The sequence below is a fragment of the Acipenser ruthenus genome, chromosome 8 (genome assembly GCF_902713425.1).
Source record: "Acipenser ruthenus chromosome 8, fAciRut3.2 maternal haplotype, whole genome shotgun sequence".
In the NCBI taxonomy this organism is placed as follows: Eukaryota; Metazoa; Chordata; class Actinopteri; order Acipenseriformes; family Acipenseridae; genus Acipenser; species Acipenser ruthenus.
This window is the reverse complement of record NC_081196.1, coordinates 38,825,180-38,851,786: the sequence shown is the minus strand read 5'-3', so window position 1 is coordinate 38,851,786 and position 26,607 is coordinate 38,825,180. Positions and strand designations below refer to the sequence as shown.

Below are 26,607 nucleotides of genomic sequence, written 5' to 3'. Positions count from 1 at the left end.
TTTACTCTTTCATAATATCGATAAATTGATGCATCTGCTTTTTTGGAGAACGATGTATTTCTAGTGAAAAATTAGGCAATAAACAGCAGTTCAATAAGAAGATAGTAAAAAGGAAGGGGATCCTTCAATTTTCTTACCTCTTGTTAGCATGAGCATCACTGGTACCCTCTTTTTATTCTTTGCTGGTTTTCTTCCTTTAAATTTGAATATTTCAAGCACCACATGACACCACAAAAAAGTATTTGCTTCCTTCTTCCAGGTACCATATGATTTATGTGGTCAATTTCCAGGGTGTAGCAAAAGGTCATATTGAGAGGTCAAGTGAGCAAGTCTGACTAAGGAAGTAAAAGTGTACCAGACAGAGCAGTAAAACTATAAAGCAGTTCTTCAATAGAATCTGCATATCCCCAATTAAAGTTAAAAAAAAAACAAAGAACAAAAATATATTTGTCGCAAAAATAAGGAGTGCTGATGTTGCCAAATGTTAAGCCTTGTTTATTATTCCTTTAGCTTTTGTTATCTGAGGGTTCCTAGGGCCGGAGGAATTCTATTCCTTTTCTATTTTAATGTAAAAACATCAAGAACTCAGACTAGTGCCTGTCAAAACATTTCAAAGAGCTTTAAAAATATAACAGTAAGCTCAATACAACCCCATGCAGCATGACTAGTTAATTTAAAGCTGTAGAAAACAATGCATTTTGAGTCAAGATTTTAAAATGTGAATGTGACGCCATTTTTGATATCTCTAGAAACAGATTTTCAAATGGCACACAGCAACTGAAACAGAGTGGCTTTTTTTATCACCATGGGAACAAGCAGGCCTGCATTTGTGGACCTCAGTAAGATCAGAAGTATAAGGTGTTGCTTGGTGTTCCTTGGAGAGCGTTTGTAAGATAGAAAGAGGACGTTTTATAATTGTATTAATTAACAACCACACATTAAAATAAGTTTAATTACGTGCTTATTTCTGAATTTCAATTTGAGTTTCAAAACTTTTCAACCATGTTGATTAGCTAATAGCAGCATGGGAACACCAGAACAATACAAATCTAATGATAGTTGTTTCATTAGTGGGTATAGCCTAGACCAGGCATGGGCAACACCAGGTTTAACAGCAATAGTGAAGTAGTTACTGTAACTGCCTGGATGCAGGTTTAATTGATTCAATTAAACAATTAGGAACATAGTTGAAAGATCTGGTCAGGAAGGTAAAAGCTGGAATCTATGAAGTCAGTTAAGACTGAATCTAGAGCACAATTGGATTCTGCTATTTGCAGTTCAGATTATTTAAAAGGAATTGTTGTCAGCAAAACAAATTTATTTATGTAGTTACAGAGTTTGGCTGAAAGGGTAATTAGACGTTGAAGGAGAGCTGAATAATCACGTATCTCAGAGCTTGAAGCCAATTGATTTTGTTCACAGCATAATGAGGTTTTATCAGGAGAGTCAAAAACAGGCCGTTTTAATCATGTAAGATTAATATTAATATAAGCCCCAAAGGGTATTCAATTCAGTTCTGTGGCCAAAAACATTTAGATATACTGCAATTATATCAACAGTGTACAATGTGACAGGCTTTTGTTGGCACAGTACTAGCACTGGCACTGCAGAACCCAATACATATAAGATTGATGGGGGCCCACTATGCCAATGAAAAGAAGTGTTTGATAGTAATACAGTGATAAAGTTGTCTTAACTGGTGATACAGTAGAAGAACATATTTGTAATTACCTGCTGTATGAGCCAGACGATGATTTAAAGAAAAGACAGTTGATGTTGAAGTCGTCCACACATAGTCACTGAATGAAAAAAAACCTGACCCACTGCACCTCCTTGTTCTGTGTGAAATATCGTAACCCAGTAAGTGTCACAGTATGTTGACTTGACTGAATCCCCCTCTGTGACAATATGGCATGAAATGTGTCAGTCTTAATAGTACCCCCCTAAGAGTAGCATTCATTTAAATATTTAACATAGAGCAGTACTGCCCCTCCCCACCACCCCAATCTTTATAAGAAGCCATTTATGTAGTCTGTATCAAATAATTTGTGCTCAGTACCGTTAAACTGAAGTAGTTGATTTTTTGTTCTTGTAGTGCAGGGATAACATTTCCAGTATTTGCTGCTTAGCCAGGTTACCACAGCTCTTAACCAATCAGTGTGTGAGTTTTACAGCTATTGACAGTATTCAATTGCAGATGTTCTGTTCATTTTCCATCTTGGGTATTATCTGCTGCAATTCAAATGTTTAATTTGTTCCCTGCAGGGGAACACAATACAAGCATATACCAGTGCAATAGCTTTCATTAATCAATATGGTGTTACGTTGATTCATTTTTTGATCAAAAAACCAATTAAAATAGCAATTAGCCTTATTGCTCAATGTGGGCTGTGTTTTCCATTTACTTCATTGCCATTTACCTTTTATTCTGTTTTATTCATGAGTGAGCTGCATTAGTCCCGATACCCATGGATGTTACAAACATTTCCAGAAACACATACTCTGACTTAAACTACAGTCCAAGACTGAAAATATATTTAAATATTAATAATTACTCACTGGAAGCAGGGAATGTGCATGCTTACCTTACTGTTGACCTTTAGTGCCACTGTTGCTGCATCACCTACTGTAAATGTTTATGTTTCATTCTGGCAATGCTGGAGTGGGGAAAGCACGTGTTTAATTAGTCTTTTCTGTTTTGTAGATACATACTGTAAATAGGCCAATTTAAACGAGTAGAAAAGTACATTGTATTGTAGACATAGTCAAGGTGTCACATATTGGTTGCTACTTAGTGACGTCAATGAAGCTTGGTTATTGGCAAAATAGTAAATTAAGGTGCAGGCTAATTAATCTAGTGACTGCAGTGTAGCTTAGACAAAAGATTATAAGATATAATATGCTCTCACTGTTACCTAAATAAAATGTAGCCTTTCACTCATCTTTCTGGGTTTTTTCTTACTTCCCGCAGACCATTAGTTTAGAACAGCTTAAAGGCACAATGCACCAAGGAATTCCCTTCCCTATTAATGTCATTCAGTTTACTGCTGGAGCCTGGCGTACTCTTATAATATGCAGCTCATTCACACAGAAGCTGTTCAACATGCTTGGGTGAAGAAGATCTCCTTTACGATCCTGACCAGGTCAAGCAAGGATAAAAACTGTTTACCCCTCCTAAAACAAACTGGGATTCTAATGTTCACAGGAAAATGCTTCAAAAAAGAAAAAGATTAGCCTAATAAGAGACTTAATATTTGATTGCTTGTAGAAATGATTTCCCCAAGCACATCTTATATCTTACAACCAACCATGAAGGATACTAGAAATGAATGCACTCCCCTTTTCCAATCCTGTCAGGAAAACCTGAATTTATTTAAGGACCTTCAAACACATTTTTTTGTATTGTCCTTTTACCTTTTCATGATGTTTGTCATCATTGTGACTGGTTCTTATTGCAATTACTCAAATATTGCGGTTTTCAGTTTTTGGCAAGTCTGTCTTAAAGAGTGTTACATGTCCTCAGGTGTTGCTACAACTGTTTAAATAACGTACCTGTAATTTTTCTTTTCATTGTTAACATCCTGACAACTTTTTACACTTTAAAGTCTGTTTCAAAGCTTTTTCAAAATGGCCATTCTAGTGCACTGATAATGTAAAGCCAGGTCCACACCGCAGTGAACAGTCTTTAGTTTGGTGAATATGGTCCATTGTTTCTGAAATCTCAGGCCTGTAATCACGTTTGTATACCTTTAATTACTTAATATTCTTTTATGCTCTGATGCAATTGGATGCTATGATGTTATGAAGTCTGTTTCCTGTTTTTCCAGAAAGAACTTTGAAGCCTTGCTGCATTAGATGGATGGAAAAGACCGAGGAACATTAAAACTTGAAATGAAATACTGTACATACATTTCAATTGAAAACACACAAGAGGGATCTGCCACCATAAAGTATTTGTTTTCATAAATACTCCCATTTCTAGAAAACCATGTGACATGCCCCTTCTGGACAATTTATTTTATAGCATCATTGTGTTTCCCATGACTAGTTTTGTGCTAGTACCCTAATTCTCACACTTTGATGGCATGCCAGTCTGCTAAGAAATAAATAATAATAATAATAATAATAATAATGCCAGTCCTGTATAAGCCTGTTTGCACAGTGCTTGTGGAGCGCCTGCTTAATAATTATTTGGTTGGTGCGCTAATAATAATAATAATCTCCTCACTATAGTAACTTTGTAATGGTTGTTTTTACAAAACAGGGTGGTGTTTTACAAAAAGGGGTGGTGTAGCAGGGCGACGGTACATAAGTGGGTGGTCACTGAATAATACTGAGGCAGACACAGAGCAGTGGGTGTTGACACGCTGCACAGGTGCACAGGTTTAATGCAACACGTGCTGCCACTAGGGTACCAGCAAGGTAGCCCTAGTGTCAGATTTAAAGTAAAGAAAAGAAAAAAAAAGGGACTCCCGAGTGGCGCATCTGGTAAAGGCACTCCGCGTGGAGTGCAGGATGTGCCCTATAGCCTGGAGGTCGCCGGTTCGAGTTGCTGTAGCTGTGGGTTGGCTGCATGACAGGCCTGCAGAGTGAAAAGAAGCGGTCGGCTGACGGTACACGTTTCGGAGGACAGCGTGTGTTCGTCTTTGCCGCTTCCGAGTCAGCGCAGGGGTGGTAGTGGTCAGCTGAGCCTAAAACTACAATTGGATATTTCAAATTGGGAAAAAAACAGGGTCAAATAAAAAAAAAAGAAAAACAAAACAAAACAAAACAAAGCTAAAAATAAAAGGCGAGCGCTAGGCTCACTAAAAGAGACGTCCCGCTCCAGGAACCTACTACACTACGAAAACCATGACAACGGGTGAACCTACCTGCCTAATTGGTTACCTAGCAATGCGTCTCCTGTTGTGCGTCCCACTTGCTTCCATAAAGGCACACATCCACTCAAGAACCAGCGACAGGGAGTACCCTGTCACAGGTGGGTATTTAAATAATACTGTTTTTGGTATTGAAGCGTCTCAGCAAAGCATACCACAATACAATGTTTGTGCCAAAATAAATATATTGCTACAATTTACACCAAGGTTTTTGAAATGTGAATTTAAAAAACGCACTGGCGGCTATTCAATTGATCTAAACAGTGGTGGATCTACAACAGCAATCTATATATTAGTGGTTTACATATTCTTCCAGAGCTACACATTGAAAGACTCCCAAGCACTGTAAGATACAGTATCTGAACTATTTGGGACCAGGGGGTGATCTGATAATTGAATTATTTCACTAAAGTGTGAAATTGTTTGTATAACTTTCCCAATCAGAACACCTCCTAAAAATATATAATTCAGCGCCTTTATCTTTAAATACACAGCATCTAGTGCTGCACTGTTCTGCTAAATACCGGAGATTGTGTGCTGAATAACACGTTTTATATAACAGCAGCACAAAAGAGAACTGCACACAGTGAGACAGATTATCTAGGGGCTGTTCAGATCACAGTGGTAGATAATCAGGGTGGGGATAATCAAGGTTCTATTGGATTGGATTTTCTTATCTTGGTAAACACAAAGGGCTACACAGTGGTGGTTTATGGATTTGCCACTATTGCTTGTTGCATAGATACTTGTGAAGAAGTCTCATTTTTGTAGCACCTCACAAATACCATGGGGTGCACAATACCAATCTTGGGGCTTTCTCTTAACTACCCATGTCTCACGGATAGCTTGTGGTGGTGACGCACCTGGAAGACAGTGGACACAGACAGCAGTGCTGGGGTATGAAACGCGCTGATGCGTCGGTTTATTGTAAATCAGAAGGCTTAAACAGAAAACAAAGCACAGAACAAAACAAACGGTGCGTTGGCCAAAATAAATAGACAGACAAAACAGACAAAATGAAACCAAACAAGTTCCGTGCTGGTGCTTCCAACACGAGTAGCAATTGTTAATTATTTTTTTCTCCTTCTCTCTCCCATTCTCCACTCACAAACACCCAACCCTGAGTTCAGTAGTTCGGGACAAAACACCAATCACACAAATTTATTTGATTTAAACTATTTATTTAAAAGAAATGCAATGTGTGCGATAGCTGTAAAAAAAAACATTATTTCCGTAGAAAACATTAATTTGGCATCAAACCTAACTTGGTTTGAGGACTCACGCCTGGCCGTGAGGACGAGGCAGAGATCCCCCCCAATAGGAAAATTAAACTAATTTTAAGAGGTGGAGATGGGGAAGGTGGTGGGTTACAAATGAATCAAAACGCATACAAGGGGTAAGTGGAAAGGGTATTTATAATGCTAGCAGGAGTTGCTGACGTGTGAATTGAATGATTCAATTTGGTGACGTGGAGGTTGGTGCATGCCCCTCCTCCCGAACTTTAATTATAAATTTCATTGAGTGAAACGTGCGCCTATTTAATTATTCACTTGAATCCCTGTACATGAAGTGATTGTGCAATCCCCATGCTTAAATACAACTATATATTTTAAATCACTCGGATACGCACAGGGGCGGGGCACACTGCCACACCATGTTATCCACGTCATCTTCATCCTGCACTATAAAAAACATAGAAACAAAGAATGAAAGGCGTATTTTGTATACCTATAAATTAAAACAGGAAAAGATTTAAACATTTGGAAAACTGACACTAAAACCTACCCAGGCAAAAGAAAATCAGTGATGTGTTCAGAAGAGATTTATAAGAGGGCTAACCCAGCAGCAGCATTCACTGCTGGTGAGTCAGACGCTGAAGCTATTAACTGAAACAGTGATTCAACAACATTATAGCTACATACATTGAAAAAAAATGAATAATAAAGTTAGTCAGAACAAGTCAGTGATCGTACATACATATGTTGTGTATTTAACATTGTACAATATGCATAGGGGTGAAGTAATTTCAAAGCACATTTAAACAGAAAGGTACCCTCTATAACTGGTACAGAGATATTGGACTCACGTATTCACCGTATATTAGAATACCAACGGGTACTACATAGAGTACTCCACGAATGAACATAGCATCTGTGTTCTTTCATTATGTTTATATAACATTAATAACTTCACTCTTTATTGTTGAAGTTATTCAACAAGATATTTTTCAACACTTGTGTAAATAAAGATATCCAAGTTTTTTTTTTTTAAAGATAAACTGAACCCCTTTTTTTTTTAGCAGTGCTCAAGTGATAACTATTGGATGTATTGAGTGTACGAGGTCTTCTGAGTGGATACAATTGGAGAAATCTGTGTCCTAGATTAAATGAACGTTTTCCACACTGTCGTGTTATTACAGGATAACAGGATTTAGTTTCGCAAAGAAAGTAAATGACACAGAGATTCCACTTGGCATGTAACAGTATTTATGTCTCTTACATAATTTGGGAAGAACATCTCCCTCATGTTTCTTAGAAAATATAATGTGTCAGTGTGTTTTTAGACCCAGTTCTGTACCAGACTTAAAGATAAACAATAACTCTTGTGTCTCACAGTGGCTGTCCCATTACCAGCACATTGACTTACATCCCTCAGGGAGGCAGGTATGCATTTCATGCACTGTTAGTTTCCATCTGACAGCAGCTTGAGGTAGCTGTTTAAGAGAAATCTGTTCGGGGATTCTGAGCTCAGTAGTTTACTGCAGCCAGCAGGAGCCTGTCCCACTGAAGCACATGCAAGGTCGATATTAATCGGGCTTTTTTTCCCCCCTAAATGTGTTAAAATTGTGTGCAGGAATTTTATTATGAAATTATATATGCAGTATGAAACTACACAGACTTAACGATAAGCTTTGATGTAATTAGTGTGGATTTTTTTTTTAAAGTACCTTAATTGTACAGTTATTACTTAGAAAGTGATATACAGTGGTGTAAAATGTGCAGGTATGTACTACTGTATATATGAATGTTCTTCTCAGTTACGCTAAGCACTTTAGGCACCACACATACACATATAGTGTAGACCGAGGAGCAGCTGTGGGAACATTATATTATGTACTTAGGGAGGTTTTGCATGTAATCAGGATTGCAGGTGACACACCCAATACATCTGTACTTGTGCATGTGTACAGTACAATATTTGGATAAAGAGAGTCTATATTGGTAACTTTTCTACCTTAATAAAGCAAGGTAGCCTTGATGAAGACTAATTTTTCCCATTTGTGATCCTTTCTCAATAATCTATCAGACTGTCCCTTATGCATCTACTGTGCCGTGTGGTAGTGCCTGGAATAGAGCTTCCTTGATTGGTGGATGAACGTTCTGAGGTTTCCACTAAGCATTCTTGTCTGACACATTACCTGCTAGATACCACAGTGAGAGTTAAGTGTCCCTGAGCGAAAGACAAAGTTAATATCTCCAGGTAATGACTGCTAAGGAGGATATTAATACTATTATAAACCAAATGTTTATAGATGTTTCTCTGTGAAGACATTTTTTAAAATGTGTTTTTAGGTTATATATTGGACTGGATCACTTGAAATTTATCTTGCCAATGAAGTCTTGTTAGCTTCAGAGAACTTCTACCTCTGGGACAGTGACCGCTGTACTGGGAGCCTGGTTAGTTGAGAGGATCCATGAGGTTTATATATTAATTGTTTTCATGTCAGTTTAGTCAGTTCACTGTTTTCAGTACCTTCAGCCCTGTTCTATGGGGATTATCAACCAGGTCATCATAGAACAGAACACTTAATTGTTCTATTAATATAAACTGTGGATTGGAATACAGTACTTTATGGCAATAACTTGCCTCTTTTTGCATTTAAAATGGGCCCTAAAATGCTGGTGCTTGTTAATAGATGCAAGTGCTTTGTGTGATATTCATTGTACAGGAGAATGAAGCACCCTTATAAAATGGATTGCACATAAAGCACTTACATTACATATGGATATATTTACATTGAATAGGATGATATGTGCAGCTGTGTGTGTGTGTGTGTGTGTGTGTGTGTGTGTGTGTTTGTGTTTGTACAGGTACTGTACCCCCATCTTATTTATTTAATATATTCATTCTTTGGAATATGCTGTATACAGCATTAGCAGTCAATGGAAGTGTTTGAAGAATTTGGCAGGCGTGCTCCTGGGGTATTGTATACAATCATTTTTAACATCTTCTTGTTGTGAGCTGCTGACCTTGTGGGGAAACTGTTTGAATTGAAAAACAAACAGTGTGCAAATGCAATATAGCTTCACAGCGTTAGACACGATTAGGGGCTGAGTTAAACAGAACAGAGTGAAGCATCAGAACCATTCGAGGAGTGATACAGAAACAAATGTGTCACCTTCAATCTGAGACGAATGGGACATATCTAAAAAGAAAACAAAACATTGTTTTCAAATAAATAACTCAGGAGTTTTCATTTTAGATCTCCTGCATGCACCGTAGTCATTTTTTTCTAATTCTGTACCATTGTCAGTTTTGGTCCAAACAGCACGTGATAAATGCTTTGTGAATATGTCCCACAGGATTAAGGGGTTGAACAGAACATTTGATATACAGTCACCAACGCTTAGAACAGGCGTGTTTGTGTTAACGTGATTCGCCCGCAGTAAGCGATGGACGGTATAAACACCCACACAATAACCTGACATTCAAAATGTCCCACAATCACCAGTACAGTAAACAAAACAATCAAGCGTGTATACGGTTAAAAATCTATAAGACACTCATTATACTAATAAAAAAGACGTATTAAAACCTATGAATGTAATAAAAAGTAAATGTAAAAAAGTAATGCAAGTGCAGAAAAGTAGAGTACAGGAAGGCTACATTACTGCAAATTGTTTCCAGCGAAGAACTCTGATACGCATCAGGACGGTCTGTTTTTACAAGTATGGACGTCCAATTGTCAGCATTTTCAAAAAAATCCCAATTCGGCTTTATATCCTGATGCTGCTCCATAGCACGCTGCAGTGTTACAAGTGCAGAACACACGCTTACATCATCGGTGTCTGTTTCAGGCAGAGCGTCCTGGTCGCTCAGGTGACACAGCTGAGAATTCTTCCTCTGGCATCCCCTGTGGTGTTGTCAGAGTTTCAGTTTCGGTTGTATTTTTATCATCACTCTCCTCCTCAACTACAGAAACCCCAGCTTTTTTTTTTAAAGCAACATTGCATTGTTTGCTGACTGACAGAGTTCAGAGGTATAAATGATGCCATTGTTATTGAGATCAATGAGAACGGCAAATGGCATGCCCGCAATAACCCTGGACGGCCGGCCCCTATGGTTGTATTCCCTCCATACACTTTCCTTCACATTACTTATTCAAATTCTCCTGTAAGGGCTAACAGAGGGATAGGAGATCATCATTTTTATGGGTTGGACTGTTCACCCAAGACCCACCCCCACCAAACACGGAACTCAACCTCTGTGCGTCACTGCTGTGACTGGCATGCGGTCAAGGCAGGGCTTCTGACCCCCCCCCCCCCCCCCCCGCAGGATCATGCATGTGCACGATAGCCGGTACAGGTCTCCCCTGTTAGTCATATTAACAAATTTCTTGTCCTTCTTGTCTGGGTTCAAAGGTCCCCCTGAAACACTCTGCTTCTAGTGTAAAGTATGCAAGAAACACATCAGTAAGAAATGCCACATACTGTAGAACAAACATGGTGGTTTTTACATCCAATATACCAGCTGTACTCAGGGAGAATACATGTTTTAGAGCTCATTTGAGACCACAGGGGTTCTTTGAACATGATGTTAAACGTCACTAGGATGTGATGACTGAAGAGAAAATGATGTACAAAGTGAATTTAAACAGGAAGAATACATTGGTGAAGATAACTGATATTTTAGACTGGTACCAAGTAACCCAAACATTGCTCAATTGTTTGTTTCTGTGGAATTCTCCATTTTAGCAAAGAACCCCTCTAATGTGGACTACATTAACAAAATGTAAATTTCATTCATCCATAAATTCATGTTTATTAAATTCAGTTGTATTCATGAAATCATGAGATATTCTGTGTGATGCATACTAGCGGGGATGGAATATATATTGAAATGATTATGCAACTGTCTCATCCCTGGGGTAATGCTGCTAGGATAGTGAGACAAGTGAATGCCTCTTTTTTTTCAAATGGCCTGCTGATATTGCAGCGTTGTGCAGATGGCAATATTTTACAGAGCCAAGCATCATAAGCCACAGCCTTACAACCAAAGTGCTCTGAATAAACTTGGTGCTCTGGGTATTCTCTTAACTGTAAAATGTCCCATGCCGTCGGGCTGATAGAGGCCACTTTCAGGGGCTGTTAGCAGAATTATATATTTTGAGTCAACTATTTCACAGCCAGGACATTAATTTCACAAACACCATCCACTATTCATTGCACCTGCTTCCTAAACATTCATAACTTCAAAACACTCAATCACAATTCTAAGGTAAAACTATATAAATACTAAGTAAAGTACAGTTGACAGACATTTTTGCTATTACATAGTGTACTAATTACAGTACAGTACAGTATGTGGTGTTATTGGTCTATGAGTTATGGAAGGATAGCTCCCCATTAGAGCTATGTGCAAACAGCAAGAGCAATCTTGCGGGGGTCCCCGAGAGGCTCACCTGGTAAAAGCACGGTCACGTGGTGTGCAGGGTGTGTCATACAGTCAGAGGAGGCGGGGGAGCGTCCTGGCTGTACAAAGTAGCTGGTCTTCACATTGACTCTGGCACTCCTGCGGGTTAGGGAGGCAAAACAGAGGATCCTACCTGCTAGGCGCCAGATGAGCTCAGGTAGACACCTGCAGGGCTGGCCTTTGTCCTCCAAAGGCAGATAGCTCGCTGACATCCACTCTCCTGTTCCTGGGTGTAAAAGAGGAAATTGGCTTGGTCGTGGGATGGGATGACTCCCACTGAACCTTCAGTTCCCCTGAGCAGTGTGGGGATTGCTGCATTGAGGGAACATAACTGGACATTCTAACTTTGGGAGAAAGTCCAGGGGTAAAATTATTGTGTACTCCAACTGAAAATAATAATAATAATAATAATAATAATAATAATAATAATAATAATAATAATAATAATAATGGTGAGCCAGCAACGATAAATATAGAAAACTATTGAACCTGATTTGTAAAAAAAAATAAGTTCAACATGTCCCCCAAATCGATAGAGCCCGATCATGTCTGTGTTCAGTAAACAAACAAAACTAATTAATAATAACGAAATCCATGCCTGCCTCGCAGGAGTGTTGGTGTTAAGAAGTTTCAAGTCCCTTTCAAAATGTTTTGCTATTATTATGACACATAAAGGAACGATCTTATGATAGTTCCAGATTAAATGCCATGGATTTTATAAACATAATACCCTACTGATATGGAAAAATAGCAAACTAGGAATTGCACAACATAACGGCCGCTGTCAGTTAGAATTTTATCTTTAAGCTCAGTATGACGTGCTACCCTCGATTTATCATGTTTTGTAATCCAAGCAACTTCAAGGTTTTTACCCGTGGGGATATTTTCATTTCTGACCGTGAATGTATTGATATAATGACAGTCAGAGAGTAATACTGTACAGATATGGCCAAAAGTGTTGCACCAACTAGAATTGTAGGATTGAGACCACATTTTAAAAAAAAAAGACGATATAAACATAATTTAGATCTTTTATTTTACATTGTGTAATCAAAGAATCTATGAAATGATATTGCAAAAGTCTGCCGAAAGCCATAATACAGTTGGCCCCGCTTTATTGAGATGCCTCGAAAGAAGGAAAAATATCCCGAATAAGCGGCTGTCCCAATTAAACGAGAGGCAGGTGAGAAGACCTTAGTCGCACTTTGTTGTTTCTAAATGAAAAGAAAAAGAATGAAATCAAATCACATTATGATTAAATGTTAAATACATAATTTAAAATACAATTCATTTGTTTTTTTTATTATTCCTTAACAAAATTAATCGCTGTTTTTTTATTTCCATGAAATGAAAAATAATAAAATCACATCTCATCACAAGGCGAGGCACCTACGATGTTGACACACCAACTTTCTTTGTGACAGCAGCGTGAGAAACCACAGGAGACTCCTTCTTTAAGAGTTCAACGTGGTTTACGCAATTTACACAAGTCACAGTGTAATCACGTACTGACTGCACTGTGCTATTTGCGCAAGTTCATTATCTGAAAATACTGTATCCCAATTAAACGAAGTGACGTCCCAATTAAATGACATAAATAGATGGGAAGAACCGTCTCCCAGAGTTGTATCCCATTTAAGCAGCAATCCCGATTATCAGTATCCCGATTAGTTGGTGCTGACTGTAGTAGTACAGTGTTTCATGTTAGATTTTGAAATGGCACATTTTTTGTCAGTTTTTTGTGAAGTATATGGAAAACTACAACACAGTATATAATTCAGTATGCTAATGTAACATTATTCAGCAGGTTTAATTCAACTTTAAGAAGCAACATTTGTTAATTCTATAGTGTGATGCTAAACTTTTAGCTGTATCTGCGACTAAATGGGGAAAAAATATGTCTTATAAACACTTTAATATTTACTAACCTAAAATATACTAAAGCCTAATTGGCACAGTGCAATGAAGGGTTAACCCAATAGCTGCAGTGATGACTCATATTGCATGCAATTAAATGATATATGAGTTTGTTTTTCTCCAGAATTCCACGTTCATACTATTGGCCCAAGCAGTATTTGTCTTTGCAGTACCTAATGAAGCATGTTAGTTAGCCATGCATGCAATTGTAGAGTAAGCATGCACCTGAGACACTGCGCTAGCAACTGTACAATTTGATTGCCAATGTACAATAAAAAAAAATTAACTGCAAACTAGAAATTGTGCAGAGGATGAATGTGATCTTTCCCTTAAATAAGACAGGATGCATCAGCAGCTTCACTCCAGGTAAATATGATCTTGTTTATTTGTGTTTCATTGATAAACCATACAACCCTATTCAGAGTGCTGTTGAGGGACTCATAACCATTCATGATTCCTTTCAGCAACATTCACCACAACATTTCAGTGTATAGCACCCTTACAATAGCTTGGATTATTTAGCTAGATCATATCATATGTATACACTGTGTAAGAAACGCCTTTAAGCTCTTTTGCACTTTCAAAGATTTTTCTCTGCTCCGTTTTATGTAAGCAGTTATTTCCTTGTGCATTCCAGGGTCAGTCTGTTCCTTGTAAACATAAGTTATTGTTTAGTTTATCGTATATCAGTTACATAATTTCTAAATATGCTGAAGACTGCTGCAGTATTTTGAATTATTAAACATATTCTCATACCTGCATAACATTACTACTTAGTGTATGTGCTACTGTCCACACAGCGGTTAATATTCACTGTGACAAGGCTACAGCATGTGGATACATAAAATGATGTAGCTTTGAGAAAATCCATTTAGTAATATAACAAGAGGATGATTACAGGAGGCTAAGCCACATAAATCTATCAGCTCTTTTTAGGCTAGCCTGGATTTGGCAAACCCTTCTTTAAATATGTAGCAATTCGATTGATTTTAACACTGAAGATCTGATCATATTAACACTTATTAAATATTAATTTGGGAGATTTTAATCATATTTTAAAACAGTTGGGCCCTGTTATGAAATGGAACAAATGCCTGTCAGAAAAATCTGTCTTGTGTTAATAAGGTAAAGATGATAATAGGAATTAAACCCGAATCTCTCAATTTGGCCACTGTATTTGACTGCATTTATTAGACAGACTTTTATTGTACATATTCAATTAAATAAGATCAGTAAGAGAATGGATCTGGTCTTAAAAGATATGTTCCTACTGTTCTGTAATATATTGTGTTGTTCTTTGTGCTTTAATTTCGCTGGAGCAAACTTTTACACACAATTAAATAGGGAGATGGTGTTTTCTCCTTAGAGATTTCTTAATATATACACATGCAGTTCATGTATTTGAACTCTTTGATACATTACCTTTGTTAATATGTGCTAATGTACATCAGATACTGATGGTCTTATGTATTGAAAACAGCTATATACCCTACAGCACTGTATGAGAACAGCACGTGGTGTACTGACTGTTCTGCTGCACATTTGCATACCTGCAGTCTGTAAGAGAGCGAGAAATGCTTTGCTGAACTTTAAAGGCGTTACCAGGCTTGTAGAGAACGTAGGGGAGTTCTAAACGTACAGTATTAATCACCTGGGTGTGTGTGTGTGTGTGTGTGTGAGTGTGTGTGTGTGTGTGTGTGTGTGTGTGTGTGTGTGTGTGTGCGTGCGCGCGCATTCCACTGCTGACGACTGTGCCTAGACAGGTTTGTCAGGATCAGGGACATCTGACTGGGAACACATTTTGTCTCACAGCAGGGTCCTTCATTTGAAAAGACATTATTTCAGCCAGGTAAGAGTTTACTCTTAACACGTTTTAAACACATTTGAGCAGGGAAGTACTGTCACTTTTGTTTGGTTTGTATATTTCTTTTCTTTTTAGTTTGTCTGTTTGTGTTTCATAATGTAGTTGGTGTGCTTGTAGTTGGTGTGCTTGTTGTTGTTGTTGTTGTTGTTGTGGTTTGTTTTAAACTAAGAAAGGTATAAGGTGATAAGTTTTTCATGCTTAATTTAGAAGCAAATCTGGATACTAGGTTTACTATAGTATCTGATATACACGTTCATTTTTTATGTGTTGTGGCAAAAGGGCAGCAGAAATTCCTGAATTAAAATAAGTGACATTCAATTGCTGCATAAAAAAAGGTGAAGATTTCCATACTGTCCATGCTGTAAATCATGTAACAGGAGCACTTACACTGAAGGTGATGATGCCCTTTGATAAAAGCAGCATGCAAACCATCTGAGAGCCTGCTTCACAAAGGCATGCTGTCTTCAACAGGGTTCCTGTCTGCCAATATGTAGTGATAGAAGAACGCTAATGGAATGTCTCTTTCTTTAAATGTGGTTACCAAGATAGAATAGAACCTGAACTTGAACCTTTTCACCAGAGCTGCTATCATCTCAGCTGACAGGTGATAACAAAGGTAACAGAGAATGTTAGTCAGATACTTTCAGAACCTTACAGTGCCTGCAGTAGTAGAAGTTTAAAACAAACATTTTCGTTATCTGTTAGTTCAGGAAGAAACCATTTAATTGATCTGCTGTATATGCCACCTCTATTTAAATAATTTAAAGAAGGGGGCTTTGTAGAAACCCAGCATCTAATTCAGTTATTTCTCTCTTAATGTCAGGTTTTACCCTATTTTTAATATTTAAATGGTGCCAGATCCACTGATTTTTATCAATTGAAAACCATGGGTTTAACCTAGAAATGTGTGTGTACTAATTTAGATAGATACTTTAGATATGGGTGGTATAAAAAGGGTACAGTATATTATTTTAGGTGACTGAGTTGCATTTCTGGCTTTCCAGACAGGTACAGTACTGCAGGAGATATCTGTGTGTTATTTTCTAGTTTTTGCGTCTCAATAAATTACTTTTCAATGTTGCATTCAAGATTTAGCAAACATACAGTACAGGAAATGTCATTTACAATTCCTTAATGTAACAAGCACCCTTATCTGTACTTAGTTACCACACAAGGAAACAAAGATTTCTGATATCTAATCAAGAACATACCTTTTTAATATGATTGCTAACTTTTAAATTGCCAAAGTACTGTAATGTTAAGGCCTGATCTAATTTTATAAGGTACAAAAGTGATTCTTTGTTTAATTCTTTCTGCTAAGTCACATTACATGTATGTTTGTATTGCCTCTTTAACTGAGACATTTTACTTAAATGTAGGGGCATTATCAACACAATATACACCTTACACACACCACCTAAATAAACCCATGTGTGTGCCCCTCAGTTTATTCACAGTCATGTTTCACAATGTTATAATCGTGCAGTGTGAATAGGGTATTAATCAGAAAATAGGTTTTTCCTGTCATCTGAAAAAGGCCACACAAGCATATGGAATCATAGGAATGACTTGAATACTGTATGGTACTAAAATTGTTATTATATTAATGTCAAACACCATAGTGTGCATACATTTTCATAAGCAAGAGGATGAGGGGAAAATATGATGGCCTGTTTGACCTGTTCTAAACTACGCCCTGGTCACAGTATCCATTTCAAGATGGTCAGCTGAAGCACTTTTGCACTGTAAAAGGTTCTATCATACATACTCATACATGCTTCTGAGGTGGTTAGGTATACATGCAGCACAACGTCCTGAAGAATTAGACACACATTTTAGCTGCTGCACATTCATATAGGCACTAGCCAAAACATTTGCCTACGGTTAGTGCAAGCTGTGTGTTTGAGGCCTCATTCATTCAGCATCATATAACTCTGTGATGTTAACACTTTTTGTTAATTAACCGTGTGATATGGGCTTCAACAGTAGCCCCTATGAACTTTATTGTCTTTCTGATACTGCTCACTGCACAGCACATTACTGTTAACCTGCACAGAACAGGGAGGTAGTATCAAAAACATTCTATTGTTTTTTTTGGCTCTGGAGGGTAAAACAAAAAATGTGCCATAACTGGTCAAGTCTACTATTGTATACCTTTCATAATTGTTATACTAACAGAGTACCAGAGGTCAATAAGGTCCGCTTTTGACAATCCCACAATTTAAAGCTATTGATGACTCCACTTGATATAGCAACATGCAAAGAAAAATGTTGGGTACTGTAGCTATGCAGCACTTCCTGTATTGTGAACTGTAACAAACTGGTTTTAAGTTGTTCATCCAGGTGACTTATAACACATCCACCACATGTTAAACCTACAGTAGAATGTATTAATAGTACATTTATTAAATGAGACTTTGAGTCTGGTAGGGAACTTGGTCACCAAAGCAGCTAACTTTACAATACAGCTCTGTACAAAGAGGTGAAAATCTATTTTATACTTATTAGCATTACTGGGAGATACAACCATCTTTTCATTTGAAATTCTATTAACCATGAGCTTAGATTGCATGTGTTAAATATAATGTGTGTGAGAAATGCTGAATCTCCCTGAGGCAGAATTTAGTTTTTTCAATGAGACATGACAGCAAAAAAAAAAAAAAAAATTCAGGAAAGCATTTGTAAATGTAATATTCTTCTTAATTAAACCCAGACTCCCCTGTCTTCTGGTTGTCTCCACAAACCACAGGACCACACCTAGAAGAAACTAAGAAATTCCAAGGAAAGTAAATCTTTTTTTGAAAGATCGGCTTCATTCTAGTGCTCATCTTTGATCTGCAATGAAACTTAAACAAGATAAAGATGCAAGATTATATAATGAATTACTGTGTAGTACAGAAATAGAGGTATCCCTCTGCTATGCTATTCAACTAGAACACAAGCATGAAAGAATTCCCAAAGTGACACTTTTTGCCTTAGATAACAGCACAAAAAAATAAACTGTTCTATTTTTTTGTGTTTTTTTGCTTTCATTTTCCCATTACAGTATATTGTTTTCTCTTTTCTTTCTATTTTACTTGAACCAGCTTTTAGCACAGAGTTGATGTCACACTGTGGCAAAGTGGTTAACAGTGTGCAGGTGCAGGAGTGCAGTGGTGATCAATAAACAGACAGGTAACGATAATCCATGTGCAATGGTGGTTTATTTGTATATTCCAATGGTCTGATGACACAAGATAGTAAGTAATAATGACAACAGGCAATACAGTGGCGTGTGTTGCGCCGTTTTAATCCACGGGTTGGTCCCGTAATAACAGTCCCGATCTTAAACACCCACACGTAACACAAACACAATCACAAGTCCACAGCGAGTGCTATAGTGCTCGTGGTGTAAATACAGTTAATCGAGAACAATAGTGCAGTGTTGTAAGTGCTGACCTTTGGCGACAGCTCCGGATTGTGTTAGCCATCTTATAACAACAAACAAGTATAATTAGACACGACAAAAACAAACAAAACACTCACGATAACAATACAGGTTTTCCTTCCGGTTCAGCATAACCATACAAAGGAACAGATCTTCTTCTGTTTTGTGTTAATGGCCACCAAGTTTCTGTCGAAACTTATTGTCGCCACCTACTGTTCAGATTTGGCTATTAAAACTGCTGTGAGCACTTAACCTTTTAAAATCTCTGTATGTTAAATATTCTTGAATCTTCTAGTTTTCCTAATATATTTTGCAATACATCCAATAATACCTTTTTCTATTTTTCTTCCATCACCTATACCATTTTTACAAAATTGATTGGAAATATTGCAATCCCTTAATTCTTTCCACATATATTCTCTCACCTTCCTATGTCTAACACATTCAACCATTAGATGCTCCACTGTCTTCTTTGCACTACATTCCATACATAATCCATTCTCATGCGCTCCAATTCTATATAGGTGTTCCTTTAGCGTTGAAATCATTATTAATGCTACTCCCTCCTTCCTATTCCACCCATACCACCCTTCCCTTATTTTAACCTTACTTTGAGCCTTATTCTGCCATTCATTAATAATCTGTTTCTCAATAATAGTATAATATTCATTTAAACCACACTGCACATCCATATCCACTTCCTCTTTCTTCACTCCTATTTTAGCTAACTTATCCACCCTCTCATTCCCATCTATTCCTATATGAGCCAGAATCCATACTAAAACTACATATAAACATAAACAGCAGCATTCTGAAAAGAAATGCATTATTTCCTGTAAATCCTGATAAGGAATCTGAAAAGATGACTGCTCTATTCACCTTGACATCTACATCCACTGCAATGCCAATATATCCCTATCAATTCTGCTGTCATAATTGACACATCATCTGTAAAGGAACAGATCACTTCGCTACATCTCCTTTTGTACCGTCAAACATGACCCCTTGGTTAACGAGTGCAACCGCTCCTCCAATCCGCGGCTACTAGAGTTTCCCTTCCAGGTCGATGATTTAGTGTACTGTAGCTCCGCCCCCTTTCTAGATGGTCGACTTCGGTCTAACCCTGGGAATGAATTGTGTGGCATCCAGTCCAGGGCACTTTACATAACACCTTCACAGGTCGGGAGGGAGATTTATCACCAAGAATTATTCTGTCTCTGTCACACACACACCTACCTTGCTCCTTCATTACCTTTAAGACTTAATCCCCGTTGTGCTTTGGGTTTAGTATGTCACAACAGCAGCAGAATCCACAAAATCAATAGAAAGTGTTAACAAGTGTGTTAGTGTGTTAGTATGATAACATATTGGTATGTTAGTATGTTACAATTGTTAGTATGTTAGTAGTATTATACCAGCAATAAAAACAAAATACTCAGCCAACCTGTACAGTATACAAAATGCACCACATTTAATTGACCTGGGTTGAGCTGCAGCTGATGGAACGTTAGTAAAGAATGACCCCCGTCTGACCCCTCGAGCCTCTTTTCTGATCATTAAATACAAATATTGTCTTCCATCGCCTGCTTGACAGTTAAAAATGATATCTCATAGGTCACTTGGTATCAGCATGTGACAGGATGGGCTGCAGGCCCCAGTTATGTTACCTGAAAAGCACACTATTTGCCTGGCACTTCCATGAATCTGGCATGTACCATGCATGTGGAAACATTTATTTCCATATCACTGAAAGTCAGTTTTGCTGTGAATTAGCTAGGTAATGCAATTTGTTGTCATCTATTACACAAGTTATTTCATCATGCTCTTAATCAGAACTGCATCAAGAATGAAAAGACCCACTTTGTGCAGTGCAATTTGTAAAACATGCAGAAAACAACAGATGAGTGTAATTTACATTGTCAAAGAACAGAAACCTTTATCAGTGTCTGAATGTGTCTGAATGTGAATGTGTGGCGCAGCTGTAAATTTCAGAAATAAACAACTCTCTCTACTTTGATATAACTCACTGCAAAATCACACAGTTGTTTCATTTCCCATCTCAACATGACTAGAGGGCCATAACAAATTCCTGTTAATAATTGCCTCAGTTTCACATTTTCATTCCTTCCCAAATTGAGGCCTGCAGTGTCTCAAATTTGACCAGACTGTAAAGTCTGATTTTTTTTTAAATGAATATATTTGAATTATTAGGTTGTCAACTTGAATATGACATATTGAATATGAGGCAAAAATTAATGAGACTGCAGTGGAAACTTGGTCTTGGTCAGGAAATGTCTAAGCTTTGCTTGTTTTCCTTCTAGAATGTAAAACATTCATTATTTATATTATACATATATCATTTTTTAAGTGTCTAATACGTTTCCTTGCAGAGTTTTAAGAGATTTGCCGTAACTTACAGATTTAAAGTGGAAGTTCATTGTAAAAGGGGAAAATAATACAAATTAATAAATAATACATTTAATAAACCACACATTAGCAACATCTACAAAACCCTTGATATTGTTTTCATTGCATTTAATTTGTATGCAATGTATGACTCATTATCCTCAATGTCTTCATTCCACCTCATCACTCAGTGAGAGGCGGGGACATTTTGGCGGCTGTGTGCATTCTGTCTGTTTTGCCAAATCCAAGTGCATTGTGCCTCATGCATGTACCGTACAGTGCAGTACATCAATGAATGAAAGGCTGCCTCCACAATTTATATGTGAGGAGAGCACTCTGACATAACACTGAGAGAAACAGAGCAATGCAGGCAGTACGCCAGCTATCTGTGAAATTCTGAAAATGAAATACTACTTTGGGTAAACGTTTTTGTTAGAGGACTCAGCAAGAGGTAATTATTAATCAGGAAACTGAAGTGAAAGCAGAAGTGTAACAATTAATTGTTGCCAAAAAATAATGTCTTTGTTACAGTGGGGTTTTTTTGTTCTGATTTATTTTTCTTTTCGTCAGTAACAGTTGTTGATGGTCCAAGGCTCACCACACGGCTCAGCTTGAGAGCAGTCTTTAGAGCACGATGCCCACTGTGAGCACAATGCCAGCAAGCAGAGCCAAAGACTGGATTAAAATACGCTGACCAGGAGCAGAAGCCTGTACTCTGTGCACCCCACGCTGATGACATCGCCAAAGACAAAGCAGCTAGACCCTACATTTCAGGATTTTTAATAAATGAAACATTCTGGACTTCCTTTTAGTATCTCCTGGTTGGATCCATCTGTGGTTCTCTGATTCCCTGACATCTCTGTATACTGTGAGAGCTGTATTATCTGGATAAACAGTAAAGAAACATGGCTAAAACCTCGGAGATCATCAACCTGTCTTTCCTCCTGGATAACGAGAAGGAGATCATTCTTGGAGTCCTGCAGAAAGATGAAAACCTAAGAAAACGGGAAGAGAAGAGGATTCGGTAAGCATGCTGTGATCCAAATACTGGGGAGATGTAATTGTGGTCATGTAGTATGTTAGTAAAATATATATTGGATAGTTATGGACAGTGTTGGGGAAGTTATTTTTAAAAAGTAATCTTTTACAGTTACTTGAACAAAAATCTCCTAACTGAAACAGTAGAGAAAATGTATATTGCATAAAGTTCTGGGGGTACTGATGATATTACAGTCAGCACTCACATATCTGACCCTATAAAATTTTGACTTCAGTGACTTCATATCTGATTATTTCATTTGGCCTGTTCCAACCCTTGCCCATTTTTCAGAGATCACAAAAAAGATACAATGTCAAAAATACATAGCGGAAAGGACAGGTGTTTTAAAATACGTAGGCACAAAAGCAACTAAAGATCACAGATTTTTTATAAATACATTACAGTATCTAAAACTGTTTAATGATTAACTGTTTTAAATTATAGTAGCTCTTGTCTGCTTTGTTGTTGCTGAATTTTCATCAGGTGAAACTGAAGGAAGTGCTGTGCAACTGCACAATAAGACTGATTTAAACATCCAAGTCAACAAAATAAAATGCAGGCTGTGACGGAAAATCAAATAAATTGTAACATTGAACAGATGGGCTTTGTATCAGAAAAATGGTGATATATATATATATATATATATATATATATATATATATATATATATATATATATATATATATGTATATATATATATATAATGAGAATTGATTTCTTTCTTAATACAAGGACGGTAAAACGCGACTGACATGTATCTGAGTCTCGTATAATCAAGTGCTGACTGTATTTAAGCAATAGGGCCCATTGATGAAGACTCTACCACGTGGTAGTTGACCGCGACTGGAGTTATGCGTAGCCAGGCCAAAGGCGAGGGCGCTAACGAAAGTCAAGGCCAACTACCATATGATAGAGCCTTCATCGAGATGGCACTATCGCTATTAGAAAACGATTTTTCTCATAATTTACTTAAAAAAACTTGAACTTGTTATGATTCGTCGGGTACGCTTCTGCTGAGAAAAGTTTTAGGAAAATAGTCCCAAAAATGTATATAAAGCCGTTCATACACACAATTAGAGAAAATAAATAAATAAAATAAAATAAAACAAAAAATAAACTTTTTAAACAAATAACTTTTTTACTTGCCAGAGCTGCTTATATTTTATCTGGACAGTGCCAGATATCGGAATGGAGGAATATTACTGAATTGTCCATGCCTCGGTTTGTTGCTGTTGAAAAATGCTGAGCTCCAGCTGAGCTGACAGGCTGTGATTGGCTGATTCGGCAGTTGCAAATTATTGATTGGCTGGTTTTGGTGGATAATAAAATTAATTTGCACCAATTATGTCTTTGTTTAGTATTTGTTGTCCAATAGATGTGAACTAAGCTTAAATACAGCAAGTCAAAATGGAAAGGTCAGTACTTGCGCGGATTGATTTAAAATTTGATTTGCAGGTGATGTGGTGACGTTCCAGCAGGTATCTACTGTGTATTAATGCCTGCTATAGCTGGAAGCTGATTGGCTGATGATACTGAATTGTTTTCTAATATCGTTTAGTTTTGCAAAGTACTTTCTGTGTTTTCTGGGGACAAACCTGAGTGTCTTCCAAAGCATCCTGGACCTGTTCGGCGCCCTGAAGAATACACCTGTTTTGAATTCACTACTACTGTAACACCATCCTTTCTGCCTGCATAATGAGCTTCAGTCACCTATGTACATTAAAATGTCACCTAAGCCAAGTTAACATGGTTGTTAACTTTGTATTACTATTTTATAAAAGAACATCCCATCTTTATAATGCTTTGTCTTACAGATATTAAACTTTCTTTACTAAGATGTTTGAGATTTCAGTGAAAATCACTTTAAAACCCAAATTTGGATAAGCTCTATGGTGTTATTTAATAAAATTATGTTTTAAGAGCAATGGCAATTTCAATTTCAAGTAGACAAGTGCATTCATGTAGAATCTCGATCACTGAGATAACAAGGTAGACGCATCTTTATTACCTGCAAATAACCTGCAGATCCCCTGACATTAAATGCCCCTGATTGGGAGTTCTGATGGCGACAAAGGCATTCATATTGCAAATTTAGTTTCCACAGTCCAAATGAAACACCTCGACCATGTGAGAAAGCATTTCACTAACCTCTTGAAAGAGAAGAGTGCACTTAATTCCAGAGTTAATTTACAGTCCATTGCATGACATGTTTATGAGCTTTAGTCAGTGTGCCTCACTGTGTGAAAATACATTCAGTATTTTTCCTTGTGTACTGTTTTGGTGCATACTAATGCATGCTACCTAATGCCACAGTTGTCTGCAGCTGTCCTATTCCCCTCTTTATCTCTTCAAATTGCATGGCACAATGATCCCTGCTTTACCTGATACAGTTGCAGATGTCGTGACTAGTCTGACTTTCACTGTCGCATCCCTTTCAAACTCTTAGAAATCATATCTCTTTCCTCTTGAACTTCTAGATGGAATCATCCAGTTGGTTTCACCTGATGAATACAGCAGCTATTTGTCACGGATTGTTTTCATATTGTTGGCAACTGTGTATTTTTTTATGGCAAGATGGCAGTGAGGATTAAATCCTATGTAATTATATTTTGTTAGCATGGTGGTCTTTAAGGAACTACTGTGAATCAAGAGTGGATGGGTATGAGGAAGCTTTTCTTGTGTAGCGTCTACTGACTGCATAACTTGTCTTTGATTCTGACATCATAGGAGATTTCACCAAGAAGATAATTTTGTCATCGAAGTATAAGGCTCTTTCTCTTCCTTCTGTTTAGGTGTCTATTATATTACTGTACAGGACCTTCTTGACCTTGTCCGGGGTCTGAACTGGGAGATCGAAATGGTGAAACACACAGATTGCAAGCAGGTTCACTGTTTTCAGTCACAGGTTATAACACTTAACCAATAACTTCAAGGTTAATACCTGTCGGTACCTTACAATTTTCATCTACGCCATGAAATCTTTCTGTAAAACGTAATCTCATCTTGTTCCAATGTCAAACTGTGGCTGCTGTTGGTTTCATCTGCAGTCTACAATCTACAATCCGGACATTACACAAAAGTCACAGATCACCTGTATCTATCAAGCTACTGAGTTCTGCCAGAGTTCCAGCTGAAATCGATTTGATCGTGATCTGCTGCTGATGAAAATCTGTGTCAATCCCGGTGGCAGATGGAAACGTAGCTTTAAGGTTTTGACCTGTGTTTGTATCTTACAGGGACTGTGTTTGTTTTCTTGTTTTTCGCAGGAAGCTGAAGAACGAGTTGCTGGAGATCCGCAGGAAGGGCGGGACCAGGCGGCACAAGCACCAGCAACAGAGTGAGCGGGTGTGCGTCCGCTGCCAGAAGAGCCTGGGCCTCATCTTCGACCGAGGGGATGTGTGTGAGGAGTGCCAGCTCCGAGTGTGCAAGGAATGCCGCGTAGTGTTGGAGAACAGAAAGTGGAAGTGCACCATCTGCGCTAAAATCTCGTAAGTCTCATGAACTGACAAGGAGGGGGTAGTAAGGATAGGAGGCAAAGACATTTACAGCGCAAGTGTAACAGGCCGTTATGGAATCTGACCCCTGTCTGTGAGATGAGGTTAAGAGCTCTATATCCACATGCTGACAAGCTGGGCTCTTTTGCATAGTTGTTAAGGCGTTCAAGGGGGAAATTATAATTGGACACACTAAATTAAATAAAAAACATCGTTTGATCTTTTAATTGGTTATTTTCCAGTTCAATAGAAAACGGTGGAAAGAGAACACAAAGAACTGTAGCTGCATCAAAGAAACAACAGTCACCTGAACAACAGTTGTCAAATGCATGTTTTCGTATCTGAAATGTGTTAAATGTTTCTAACAAGAGGTGGAATAGCAATGTTTAATTGCTATGGCTTTTTGTATGAATATTGGGATAAGCAACTTATGGTGAATCTGTATAGATTGGGAGAGAGTAGGTGTGGGTGGCAGAGTTGAAAGGTCATGTTGTCACATGGTTTGAATAATAATGGAAAATAGGGCCCATTGCCTTGGCAGTATGCATGTTAAAAACATGAACTTTACCAAAACATTAAAACTAAATAAAATACCAAAAGTATTGTGAACATAGAGTCACAGTGGAGCACATTATTTAAAATTCCGTTAAGATATCAATTGCATTTTACTTCAGTATTATCCTTGTGTTGAAAAGAAGCAGAAGAGTCCTACATGGAGAATAATACAGACTCCGGTATGAGTCAGCCCTATTCAATCAACACTTCTTTGAAATCCAAACAATTGCTTGTACTTTTGTCTCACAGTACATCTAGCTACAGTATCTTGTTCTGTGTCACAAAAAAAAAGGTGTGAGTCTATTCTAACAGCCCAGCAACAAATCAATATTGTT

The 26,607-nt window shown here is 37.7% G+C and overlaps 1 protein-coding gene across 5 annotated transcripts in view; it reads left to right on the top strand.

Moving 5' to 3' along the window:
* The window catches only part of LOC117406735 (synaptotagmin-like protein 5), a 95,646-nt gene that overhangs the window by 44,232 nt on the left and 24,807 nt on the right, over nt 1–26,607 (top strand). The window contains exons 1-3 of one of the 5 annotated variants that reach the window (XM_034011014.3): nt 15,216–15,336; nt 21,761–22,208; nt 25,490–25,711. In XM_034011014.3, the coding sequence (XP_033866905.3) occupies nt 22,090–22,208; nt 25,490–25,711 (341 nt within the window). In that variant the 5' untranslated portion in view covers nt 15,216–15,336; nt 21,761–22,089. Of the gene's footprint in view, nt 1–15,215; nt 15,337–21,754; nt 22,209–25,489; nt 25,712–26,607 lie in introns of those variants that run through there. The other 4 variants (XM_059028923.1, XM_059028924.1, XM_034011013.3 and 1 more) reach the window with 4 other exon arrangements.